The following is a 12,488-nucleotide window of genomic DNA, read 5'->3' as shown; positions in this document are numbered from 1 at the left end:
CAAGATCAGTCTTGCATTATAGCACAAAGTAAGATCAATCCTTGTTAAAATCCAAGGCCACATCAGCTCCAGTTGGATGGGGGTGGGATGAGGGTGTAACATATAGCATTACTCAGCCTAAAATAGATGAAAGTTTAAAAAGGATATGCATTTCAATGAATTGGGAAAAACAAACATTATAATGACTTTAAGTGGGGTAAGAAAAATGAATTCAATTTTTTTTTTTTTTTAATGTAGGTTCAAACTTAAGAAACGTGAGTTCAAATTTAGGGGCAAAGAGGAAGTTAAATAGACAAGCGTTTTTTGAAAACTCTCATATATTCAAAAACAGTCCAAAAAAGGGAAGCACCTAAGCTATTTGAGGATGGAATGAATAGAACATATCATTAGTTTATTTAATAATACAAGATTCTCTAAGCATTTTAGGCTATGTTTCTTAATGTATTTGGGCAAGTGTACTGTGTTTTTGGTTTGAAAAAGAGTTTTGACGTGACATAAAAGGTGAGTACAAATGTATAACTTCATAAGTGTATTCTGGTGGGGTCCAAATTTGGAAAAGTATTTTCTATAAAGTACACCTGCTTATTTCAATCCAGTTTATTTTGGCGTAAAATGTTTTCAATTGGAAAATGTTTTTAGCTGAAAATATTTTAAAGGTGTTTGACTCGTATGAAAAATCAACAAATATTTCTTATATTTGCTACAAGGAAGATAGAGAGAGAAAATGAGCTAAAGAAGAAGAGAGGGAGTGAAAATAGAGGGCATTCGAATGTGGGATTGAGATTTAGAGTAATTGCTTGCAATTTAGACATGCAACTGTAAGAGTCCTTGTAGGGCCACCTGCCCGAGCAGATGTTCAAGCCGCCCGAGGCATGCTCGGACAAGTAGGCCCAATAAAGGGCACTCTCACAAAAGTCAGTCTGGAGGTGTGAAATAGTGGTTGAAAATAGTTTACACAAATGAGAAACATAAACCATTTTACGTCTCATGAAAGTTATTTTTCTTGGTCAACTAAAAACATTTTCATGCTACCAAATATTTACGCCGCGCCAAACACTGTTTTTAATGATGGGGAACCCTTTCAAGGCAAGGCCACTTCATATACCCACCTTTGTCGAGCAAGTTCCTGACCCGTGCAAAGCTCTCCTCCACACAGATCAGATAAAACTCAGGCTTTGCCGACAGGCATAACCTCAACGAATTGTTTGTATGCAAGACGATTTGAACCTTAGACCTGATGGGAATACCACCAAGACCAAGACCCTACCAATTGAGCCAAACCCCTTAGGGTTACCAAACACTTACAAATAGAAAAAAATTTCCATAAAATATTTTAACACCGAAACAAACATAGCCTTTGAAAGAAACTCAAACAAATGTAGAGTCTTACTTATAAAAAATCAAAATTAAGAATAATTAAAAAGAAAAGAAAAAAAATTATTATTATTATTATGAGTGGCCTTGCGGCCACCTCAACCAAGACATGGTTTGCCATGCAACCACCCCTCCTCCACCTTTATTTTCATATGTATTAAATAATATGTTAGCCCTTATCCCTACAAAAATTAAGCATGTGTTTTTGTCAGAATATTCATGCAACAAAGTAAGAATACAATTTGAGAAGTGCTATGTATTTTGAGTTGTTTGGTAATGTATTTGTTTTGAGTGGGTAACTAATCCCTCCCCTTCCCTTCTTTTACTTTTCTAATTTTTAAATAAAATAAATAAAGAAAATGAATATAAGAATAAATAGATATTAATTAGATTTTTGACCAATTCAAGGTGAAAAATGGGGTTGCTCCCTCAGCAAAACTGGGATAAAGTTGAGTGAGCGAATGGTTTGGAAAAAAGAAAGAAATGGAAGAACAAAAGTCATATGGTACTGAAAACATAATACAAAGACAAAGACAAACATGGCCTGAGGCCCTTAAAAATATTTCCATGCAAGTCATGAAATGAAAGCAATTCACAATTTCTTGAGCAGCATGCTGTTCAAACCATATGTCCTAACTGAAAGAGACAAGTCAAGTTTATCTTACCATGCTCCTCTTCTTCATCTCCATTCTGACTAGTAAAGAATGGGGTGAGGTAGTTCCTATCTAGTGCTGTGAATGATGCCGTGCTGCAAAGAGAAATAGGTGGGGGGGGGGGGGGGGGGGGGGGGGGGTTCAGGTCATTGGTTTCTTAACATATATATATATATATATATATATATAGAAGAAAAAAAAAAAAAAAGGCTTTATAGTCTTGTTTGAAAGGCATACCTTTTATGGAACTCTTTAAGTTTCATCTTGATCTTGTTCGCTGATGATGCTTCCTCATTATATGAGGGGGCAATGTAGCCATTGTTCCGTTCAAAGCTCTTGGTGGGAAGGGGGAATATAAAGAGAAAACATAGAAGTAAGAATCATTCTGGTGGCAACAAGGTTGTATTATCTGAACAGTTAATACTATTTCTGTATAATGGCAAAACATGATTTCACTGAGCAGCATCCTTAATACAGGAAGGATAAACATATGCATAATAATAAACTAAGCATATGAAAGAGAATAAACTAGAATGGGTTAATAGACGAACAATCTCCATAAAATAGGTGCAGGTCACAATTGTAACTTTGGAGCCAAGGATATAAATAATCTTCTTACTGATGTGAAAGTACACCAAAGAGGTAAATAACTTACATCCCCCAAGGAGCCATCATGCCCATCACCGACAACCTGTAAAGCTTCCAGCATAGTACCTGTTGAACCTCCAATCAACAACACCTGACAAAACCATTTAAAAGGTTATATGTAAATTACGAGAGCAAGATGTCTCATATGCAACTCACAGCATGCACCCACAAAACATTGGTTTACAAGCGTTTTTATATGCAGGGGCTTCCGAAGAAATATATGTTTTCTTAGTTCTTCTTCTACTGAATCCAAAGCACCTTTACAGCGCTCGTTTGCCATCCCCTCACCTCTTCTTAGCTAGACAGCCCATTACACTCAAATTTCACGTGCTGTCCTGCATGGTTGTGTTGTAAATCTTATTTGAATTCTATCTTATGTATGCCATCAAACTTCAATTCAGAGAGAAGGTTTCTTTTTTAAAAAAATAAAATCGAAGATCCTGGTTTGAGTAGCCAATAAGAAAAGAAAAGAAAAAAAAAATACAAAAAAATACGAAACAAAAAAGACTTTTTTGATAAGTAATTTTATTATTATTATTATTATTATTATTATTTTACTTCAGAAGAAGTGGTTACTATCCAGAAAGTTGACTTAAAATGCCCCTGATAACTCGGATCTTAAAAGGGGGAGGGTGGAGTATTGCCAAGGCCTAGGCCAAAATCTTACAAAGCCAAAAAGATATCTGCTTAAAAAGGTTAGCTTTATCATTTTTCCCATGATGAAGGTTTACCATTGTTTTCAACCTTTATTTGCTAAAGGTGAAGAACGAGGCTAATTATGCTTTGTGCATCCTACAATGGCTGATGAGAAGTAGCACATATAAAGAGTGAAGCTCAAAGAAGATGTCAAGTTGGATGAGCTGCACCATAAGAAAAAGATGCATTTCTTAAAGCAAAAGGTGGGACTAATTTAGGACAAGAAAAAAATATATTGTATAAGATAGTGCATTCATGAGTAAATTGTAAATAAAATGATCTAAGGTGATAGAACGCGATAAATATAAGGTTCTTGACTTCAGATTTAAACTATGGTGATCAGTACGGGATAATTGAATTCATGCATATCTACAGGGTTAAGGTACCAGATAATGAAAGGCATTAATTTAAAAACAAAGATCAGCTTGAGTACCGTCAAAACAACAATTGCGGTGGTTGCGGTGAATATTGTTTGGCCATGTCCTTCTGGAAGATCATGAACTGATTGCAGAGCAAGGGCAAAAGCCATTGCCCCTCGAAGTCCTGATCACACCCATAATTCGTGGTAATTTGGAAATATCAGAGAAAGAAATTCAAGTAATTAGCAATTTCTACTCTTCTTACCACTATACCAAAGTGCTTTTTGATGCTTTACAGGTATCTGTCGATGGGCAGGTCGAACCAAATTGACCAAATATGCGCAAGAAAAAACATTTGCAGCCCTACATGAAAATGGAAAGGGTTCACATTAAAGTAAAATAACAATCATAATATTATAAAAAAAAGTCTATTTCAAGATCAAAGAGTCCTCGCAGTAACAAATACAGCATGCATACCTTGCTACTCCGATAAATATCTGGGGTAATCATAAGGCAAGTTAATTTAGAAACAACAGCAAGTGTCACTTAATGAAAGTTTTTTTTGATAAGTACAAGTGTCACTTAATGAAAGTATCGGTACAGTTATCATTACAAATGATGAAAGGATACAATTGAGAAGAAAATGAATCCAACATGTGACCAGCTATGTTGTTCCATGGCAATATCAAAGCCCATATATATAAATCTGCAAATTGGCGAACAAATCAACAGTATCATGCAGATATAAAAATTCAATCACTTGATAAGCTAAAAATAACAACAAGATTCCTTACACGAATGTCTCTGCTAATGATGATATCAAATGAAAAAATGCAGATACAAATTGTTGAGACTTTTCCGACAAATTTGAGAATGTGTAATGCTTCATGACCTAAAAAGAAAAACCAATATTTTCGTAACACAGCTTCAATGTGTAGTAGGCGGTTATACAGAAAAACAATGTACATCCACTTACAATTCCTGTGAACAATATTGATACAATACCAGATAGACCAAGGCCTTCCGAAAGCATGTACCTAAAAAGAATGAACATTTGAAAAAAATTGCACCATAAATCCCGAAAAATAAAAATAAAAATAAAAAATCTCAAAAGAAATGGCAAAATAGTTCTTACGAAAAATATGGAAATAGGACAAAGAGACAGCACTCCAAGTTTTGAAGACTGAACAGAGGACAATAAAAATAAAATTTGTATAAGAATTTGTCATATACATCATGACTCAACAAAAGTTTCGCAAAGAAAGATATATATGCTGGACTCACTTGTCAATATCCAACCCTGCATACTTAAAAAGGTTCTGATAATTAAGGTCTCACAAGAATTAAGTGCTAAGAGTATACTGAGTAAAATCTTTGACAGAATGTAAGAAAAACTATCAGAAAGGATATCAAAGCAGAAGTAAATCCAACTCCAACACCTGCAGAGCCATATGAAAATTAACTATTAGTAACTTGAAAAACCATGCAGATGGTGAGAACAAAAAAATCTAATATTTTAAAGATCACGCAATTGGATAATATCAAAGTTCTATGTTGTTATTAAGGACTCTCTCTCTCCCTCTCTCATCCCTTTTCTTTATAAGCCGGTTCCACAAACAACACTAAAATAAAGCTGACCTAAAGCTAATTGGAATTAATTTGAGAAATAGATTTTGTGGGGAATTATGAAAAAAAAAAAAAAAAAAAAAAAAAAGAAGAAGAAGAAGAAGATAGTAGGGACATTTGCACTATGATTTAGATGTTGATGTTGATTTTCTTATATTTAGATAGGTTCAAGTCGATTGGTTGAGGATTGGGATGAAATTTCTTGATTGTTGTGCATAAACACTAGTGAATACACTTCCCCCAATGTTGGTTCCCAAGTGATGTGTCACCATCCCATGAGATCGTGACACATTTCCCAAAATAATAGATCTCATATATGATGACACATCATTTAAGAACTAACCCAAATTCCCCCACCCTTCGGGGTGGATCTATAACCCAAATTTACTTATCAAACAAAAAAAATTTGAGAAGAAAAAAAATCTGGTAAATGTAGCACTTACCTATTTACATATCATGTTAAATTGTGTATCAAGCTAAATTTACAAACATGATGTATACTGTTGTTTAATATATGTAGGACTTCTACAAATGTTATGGTTGAAAATGTTTAATGAGGAAAAGCTTTGCATAAATGTTTGTGAAGTTGATTTTGTATTGTTGTTTATGTTTATGTTTATGTTTATGTCTATGTTTCCTTGTTTATGTTTACATCAATTATTTGTATTGTTGATTTTGGAATATTGGTTATAACTCCATAAATATTATCTATGAGCATATTTAATTGTGTTAAATTCCCAAAGGCATGTGAGATTGATTTTGAAAGCACAGTACCATGATTTATAAGAGAGGTCTCCTAGATGGCACATTGAAATCATGTTGACTTAAAGGGGGAGCAACATTGGCCATGGGATCAAAGAGTGGATTCTATTGCCATAGACCCCGAGAGAGGGTTGCCTTTCCTTTGGCCAAAAGAAGAGGTTGAGAATCAAGGAGTTTAAATTCATAAGGACTCAATGAGGTGTTTAATGGTGTTTTACAATTTGGGGTTTCGATTTTATTGGCATTTAGATTTGGTTAATTTATGTGTTGTCTTAGAGACTTTTAAGTGGTTTTGGTGTTTAGAGTTGGTTTATAATTGATGTGTGGTACTTGACTTTACGAAGTTGGCTCACTCACATTTCAAGTCAGTTTGATTTGGGAAACAAATTCTGTTGCTAGATTTTTTTTTATTATTTGTTCCTGTTATTATTTTACTTGCAAACATATATGTGGTATGTCACAATTGCAGTGGTTACTATGCCCATTTGAAGTTGGGCCGTAACACTTGGCCCTAAAAAGAAGTTAAAAGTTAAGAGGAGAATGTGTAATGCTTCAAGTGGTAAGAGCCTTGGTCTTTGTGGTAGTCCATGAGGTCTAAGGTTCGAATTTCCTTGGGTGCAAACAATTCCTTAGGGCCAGCCCTCCAGTAAAGCCGGAGTATTACCTGATCTATGTGGAAGGAGCGCTTTACACAAGTCCGAGGTTACCTAACAGGAGTGGATACACGAAGTAACCTTGCCTTGGAGGGGTTCCTCGTTATCAAAAAATAATAATAATAATAATTACCCACACACTCGTCAATTTTTTCCACAACTATCCTATCCCAGCTTACAAAAATACCACTTCAAGTCCCTTTGAACTCCAACTGGCACCAATCTAGGTGTTGCCCACCCCCAAAAGCTTCGTAGTGTACTCCTGAACACATGTTCCAATTTAGTCTCTTGCAACACCGCTATGACAGCCTTCCACATCCTGAGGAGATTTCTAAGACCCAAATGTTTATTCATCTCATTCAACCCTCTCACGTTCCAAGAGATGAGTTTCAGCTATAAGGGAACAAAAGACATCCATCCTCTTCTACCGCCCGACTTGGACATAGATCCTTTAAAGTCATAGTTAATGGAGCAATCTAGCCTTTTCAACTCTCTGCTACCTTTAGGAGTCAACTGATAAGATCTAGGAGATCCCCTGCTCATAACAAAAAAACAAAACCTCTATAGACCCAATTTTTCCTAAAACTTACTCTTCTACGACTGCATAAGAATGTGCCACAAGCAGTCAATTATAAACGCATTCAGCCCTAGACTCAATGTGCACCACCTTCAAACCTTGTAGGACTTGTCTCCATCAAGTGTTGAACATAACCCTACATGATAGAATTTGAAATTGCCAAAATTGAGAGTTTCAAACTAAAAACATCACAACTTTTCCAAGGTTGCACCATCTGTCTTGACAAATTCAATGGCTCCCTACCTTCACTTGATGAACTTTTCGAAACCAAATATTATTACTGAGTGACACATGATGCATATTCTCATGGTGCAAATTCTCAAGAACCTGATGTCATTGCTTAAAAAATCTAGGCCTAATGTCCTGGTCTTTCTTTTCCTATCTCTTAATCAATTCGTCTTTCTTAAGTTTTACTTTCTCATAATTGGACCCTCTTTAGTCTTTCCATATGGGATTTTCACATCTTTCTTGTCAAACAACTTAAATAAGATGAAATTCAATTAATCCTGCAAAAAAGAGGGTTCAGAGCAGCTGCCTGCTTTGGTTTTGGTATCAGACTGCATGGGAGTTTGAAAATAAGCCTACAGAAATATTAAAACATGAAAATACCACCATCAATAAAAAAGCTTTTGAAAAAAATCAATGCATGCACTCCACAAGCATGTTTAAACAAATGCCAAAGAAACTGATGTTTCTTTCAAATCTATAATACTGTAAGTACAAAAGTTAACCTGAAGACATTGAGCCAACAAATGTCTCAAGAAACCTAACAACCACCATGAAGAAGTTTTGTCCAGAGGAGACGTGACTTTTTACCAATGACATTGTCCTGCATGGTAAAACACTGGTTCACTTAGAACTTAACTCCAATAAGACTCTAATTGGTGGGGACAAGAATAATTCACTTTATGTACCTGTACAAGGAAATTGCCATCTACCAATAGTGCAACATACCAAGAAAAAGAAAACACAACAAAGTCATTCAGTAAACATGGTTTGTCTTTAAATAGAAGATGTGCTCAACAGGAACATGGGATTCCAATGTGATAATGGTAACAACTTACTGCATCATTCAAAACAGATTCTCCGAATACCAAAGCATATAGATTCATGTCTGTGCCAAGTTCCTGCATAAGGCCATCACAAATATATATATTACTGAAACATTAAACCTTGCTCAAAAGATAACGTTGTTAGTTTGTTATTGTCATCATTGTTGTTATTACTGCTAAACACGGGGTTAATGTGGAAGACAATCCCAAACAGATACATAGGTGAATAAAATTACCCAGTAGGTCAGTATCACTCTAGAAAAGCAGTATTGAGGAAGAATCTGAATGCAAGGATTCGCCATTTAATTACCCTGTTCTACAGCAATGACGTGACAAACAAGAGACTCTTACTACTTCAAACCACTTCCTAGCAGGGATGGTTCATATCACATATCACTACCATATATGTGTACATACTCAAGACCCAAAACTTTTTTCTGATGCTATTTTACATCTATGTATGAACAACTTTTGAAATGTTCAAAGCAGGAGTGTTTCAAGTGGTCAAGATTTCCTTTGGCATATCTATGATGACGGAAGCTCTCTTGCCACTTTTCATAGTAAATTTAGGTTAAGTCAAGTCTTTTGTCTATGTTGTAATTTAGGTTAGATAGCCGTTGATGCAATTCAGAGTTTCTTAAGTTGTATTATGCCATTGCACCTAGTGGAATTGAGCTAAAGTCAATGGCAGTCTAGTTATTTTCATTTCTTTTTTTTTATAAGTAATCAAAAATTTATTAAAAAAGTGCAAGCCGCTCCTAAATACACCAATAGTATACACAGGAAGCTCCTAAGAAAACGAGCAAAAGAAAACCCAAATAAAACATCAAGAGAAAATCCACAAAACCCACAAAACCCGAAAGGCCCACATACCCAAAACCCTCGAAATACCCAAAAAACATCTGGCCCAAACCCCACACGAAGCACTCAACACTAGAAAGCGCGAGCCTTGCCTTTCCCATGGCTAGAGGACGCGCCAATAGAAACATAGTTGATGGAGCATTCTAAGTTCAGAAGCTACCTTCTGCCTCTAGGCTTAGTACAAGCACCCTTTACTTTCCGAGTCTAGTCATTTTCACAATGGCTCAAATGGTATGTGCTGTAGCTCATGTCTTGTTTTGAGCTTTTAATTTTTTCGATGGCCTCAAGTAGTTTACAGGTTATTTCTTAATTAAAACTTGCTTAATATCCTTCCTTTATCTTGGTTTTTAACAGCTCACTCCTGCAAACCATAAATAAAATGAACAAGAGTGTGCAAATGGCTCCCATAAATTTTGTCAGGTGTTTGTGATGACTTCAGCATTTTCATTAAATAAGTTATGGGACAGAATTTTCTTCAAATTGCTTGACAGCCTTTGAATTTCAACTCCATGAGGTGATTATGTCTTGTTGCTTCAAATTTTTGGGAGAGTTGGAGGGTTTTCAGATCACTATGGCTGGAGTTGAAAGGAGTTTGTGGGCTGCTCTGTGCTTTGGCAGGGCCATATGTAGTGTCTTCCCTGATCTCTTTTGTTTTGCCTGTTCTTAGTGTATAATTGTTCAAACAATTACTGGGACACAAGGAAAAGATTGGCTCTTGAATAGTGCATACAAAACTCATGTGAGATAGAGATTTTATGGAGGTGAGTAAGACAATAACACCAAAAAAATATTCAATTAGTAGAACCAACTATTATGTGTCAATAAAAAGGACTAGTTTCAAAAAAAATAAATAAATAAAAATAAAAAGGACTAGGGCGTTTTCATGTCAAAAAATCATGTCAAGAGTGTAGGACACTTGCTTTTATGTGTACTTATGAAGAGTGCTCATGTCAAAAAATCACAATTTGAGCAGTTGTACAAGAGTGTAGGACGATTGGTTGGGCAATTTGGTTTCACCAAACTTGTGTACCACAACTTACAATAGCCACATGGTGAAATCAAGAAAGAACCTGAAAGATGGACAAAACAGTGACCGGATCTGTTGCTGATATAAGAGCTCCAAACATCAGACACTCAACGAATGGAAGTCTGTACATGAGGTACATCAGACCACCAAGGTAACTGCAAAAAAAAAAAAACAAAAAAACCAAACAAAAGTGAGGATGGAAATTCTATCATAAAAGTTTGCTTATTGGGAGTGAAGAAAAACTTACACTAGAACACCAGTAACAATTGAAGATATAAATGTCCCACCGATAGCAAATGTCACAATGGCTCCAAAGTTTGAGAAGAAAGGTTTCTGCAAAGGAAGTAACATGAGAGTAAATCACACTAGAAGTACATTTGGTTGCATTGCATGCAAATCGGAGCCCAAGCGGGCATGGTGCACACACACACATATCTAGAGATAAAAGGTACTGAGCACTTACAGGTGAGAGACTGAAACCTGACTGAGTAAGCACAAAAGTGTCAAGAAAAACTATATGTAGAAACCAGTTAACAAGTACTGATAAAGAAAAAGCATCAATTATTCGGAAGGATATAATATGATGGGAGGTAACAAGAACAGGAAGAAAAATTCCTCATGAAAGTTGAACCAAGCCCTGCGGAAATGAAGGAAAATATTATTGACCAAAAAACTAAAATCAAGTAACAGGGCCTTCATCTTCCCCTTCCTTTTTTATTATGACCACATAACAAAAGAAGAAGTGCATAGGCACGGAGAACCTGATGCTAGTTTCTGTATTTGAGATGTTAGCAAGGACGCCAACAGTTAAACCTGACAAAACAAAACAAAAATATGTATATATATTTCAATTTAAAAAGATGTATATATTTTTTCTGATCAGGTTGATGTTGTTGTTTCTATAATTGGAACAGGGTCCAAGGATGTCGCTTCCGAAAAGCCTTAATTAGTCAGAAGAACGGTACAAGATAAACAAAAGATTGTTGTTGTTATAGCTGCACACCTATGAGAAGAGAGGCGCTGGCTTCAGGAAGATAATAGAATTTGTGACGGCGGAGGACATGGCCGAGGACGAAAGAGAGGACGAGCATCATGATCTGGAGAAGGATGCCCACTCCTGCCGCTTGCTGCTCCTTTCCGGGACTACTACCCCGGGCATCTGCCGGCGATATTTCATCCTCTATGCCCATTCTCAATTTTATTCTAAAGTTCGACCAAGCCAAATTTTGTCGATCTATCTACCAATCACTCTCATATGTGTTTATAACCAGGGCCTCTGGAGCATTTGATGATGCAGATGCCCCAAGTCCCAGAGGTCACGATGATAGTCGATAGATTATTATTACCCCCTTTGCTCTCCCCCCGATTGTCTACCCCCTCGCTACTAGGTCCTGACTCGTTTAATCCTGCCTTTTGCTTTTCCTTCTGATCCCCCCCGCCCTGCTTAAGCACGGATTCGTTTTGACGAATTACACAAGTCACCCAAAAATTTTAAGTGGTTCCAAATTAAACCGAAAATTTCTATCTATTAGAGTCCTATATGCTTCTTTAAATTTTCCTTAAAATTAGGAGCCAAACAATTTTTTTATTTAAATAAATTTCACGTATTCTTTCTATATATCGTTCACTTTTTGCTTTCCTTCCAGTAATAATCCTTCAAGAGCTCGGTAGACAGTCATTATCCACCACTTAGAAATCCTACACTCGGATTAAAACCTATTTAGCCCGATTAAAATAACAAATAACATAAAGCTAGAGTTGTTTAAAAAAAAAAAAAAAACTTAAACTTCATTCTTAAATCATGTTTACAACACTTAAAACGAACTTAACACACACAACCAACTACGAGAAAAATTGAAAATAATAAGAGAATATGAGACTATAACAAGATTTCTCACTTCATGGGATTTTGATCTCCCATAATTCACCTAAAAGCTATTACCTTTTTCTCACACATTCTACATAAGACAGAACACCTACTTAAATTCTTCATTAAATATTCTTATTGAGTAATTATAAGATGGGTATCACAGGAAAGGGCTGCCACCTATCCAATTATTTTTCTTCTTTTTTTTTCTACTATTTTTTATTATTATTAAAAAAAAAAAAAAAAGCAATGCCTTTTAAAATGTATCACACCAAAAACATTTTTAAATTTTCAGCTTTTTATAAACTCTTTTAAAAACGTTGGTCTAAATCC

The 12,488-nt window shown here is 35.6% G+C and overlaps 1 protein-coding gene across 1 annotated transcript in view; it reads right to left on the bottom strand.

Annotated features, from left to right (window-relative positions):
* Positions 1–11,723, bottom strand: part of LOC132170265 (sodium/hydrogen exchanger 6) — a 13,020-nt gene extending 1,297 nt beyond the window's left edge. Inside the window, exons 1-21 of the mRNA XM_059581182.2 lie at positions 11,292–11,723; positions 11,050–11,101; positions 10,866–10,925; positions 10,752–10,776; positions 10,536–10,621; positions 10,332–10,443; positions 8,413–8,475; positions 8,263–8,282; positions 8,080–8,177; positions 5,141–5,169; positions 5,015–5,046; positions 4,866–4,913; positions 4,707–4,767; positions 4,525–4,622; positions 4,361–4,436; positions 4,208–4,227; positions 3,996–4,093; positions 3,805–3,914; positions 2,683–2,766; positions 2,265–2,362; positions 2,040–2,122 (exon numbers count right to left, since the gene is read on the bottom strand). Coding sequence (XP_059437165.1) covers positions 2,040–2,122; positions 2,265–2,362; positions 2,683–2,766; positions 3,805–3,914; positions 3,996–4,093; positions 4,208–4,227; positions 4,361–4,436; positions 4,525–4,622; positions 4,707–4,767; positions 4,866–4,913; positions 5,015–5,046; positions 5,141–5,169; positions 8,080–8,177; positions 8,263–8,282; positions 8,413–8,475; positions 10,332–10,443; positions 10,536–10,621; positions 10,752–10,776; positions 10,866–10,925; positions 11,050–11,101; positions 11,292–11,478 — 1,540 coding nt within the window. The 5' untranslated portion in view covers positions 11,479–11,723. The remainder of the gene's footprint in view (positions 1–2,039; positions 2,123–2,264; positions 2,363–2,682; positions 2,767–3,804; positions 3,915–3,995; positions 4,094–4,207; positions 4,228–4,360; positions 4,437–4,524; positions 4,623–4,706; positions 4,768–4,865; positions 4,914–5,014; positions 5,047–5,140; positions 5,170–8,079; positions 8,178–8,262; positions 8,283–8,412; positions 8,476–10,331; positions 10,444–10,535; positions 10,622–10,751; positions 10,777–10,865; positions 10,926–11,049; positions 11,102–11,291) is intronic.
* Positions 11,724–12,488: the final 765 nt, after the last annotated feature.

Source organism: Corylus avellana, chromosome 1 (assembly GCF_965113065.1).
Source record: "Corylus avellana chromosome 1, dhCorAvel1.hap1.2, whole genome shotgun sequence".
Taxonomy (NCBI): Eukaryota; Viridiplantae; Streptophyta; class Magnoliopsida; order Fagales; family Betulaceae; genus Corylus; species Corylus avellana.
The sequence above is the reverse complement of the archived record's forward strand: the minus strand, read 5'-3'. Positions and strand labels throughout refer to the sequence as shown.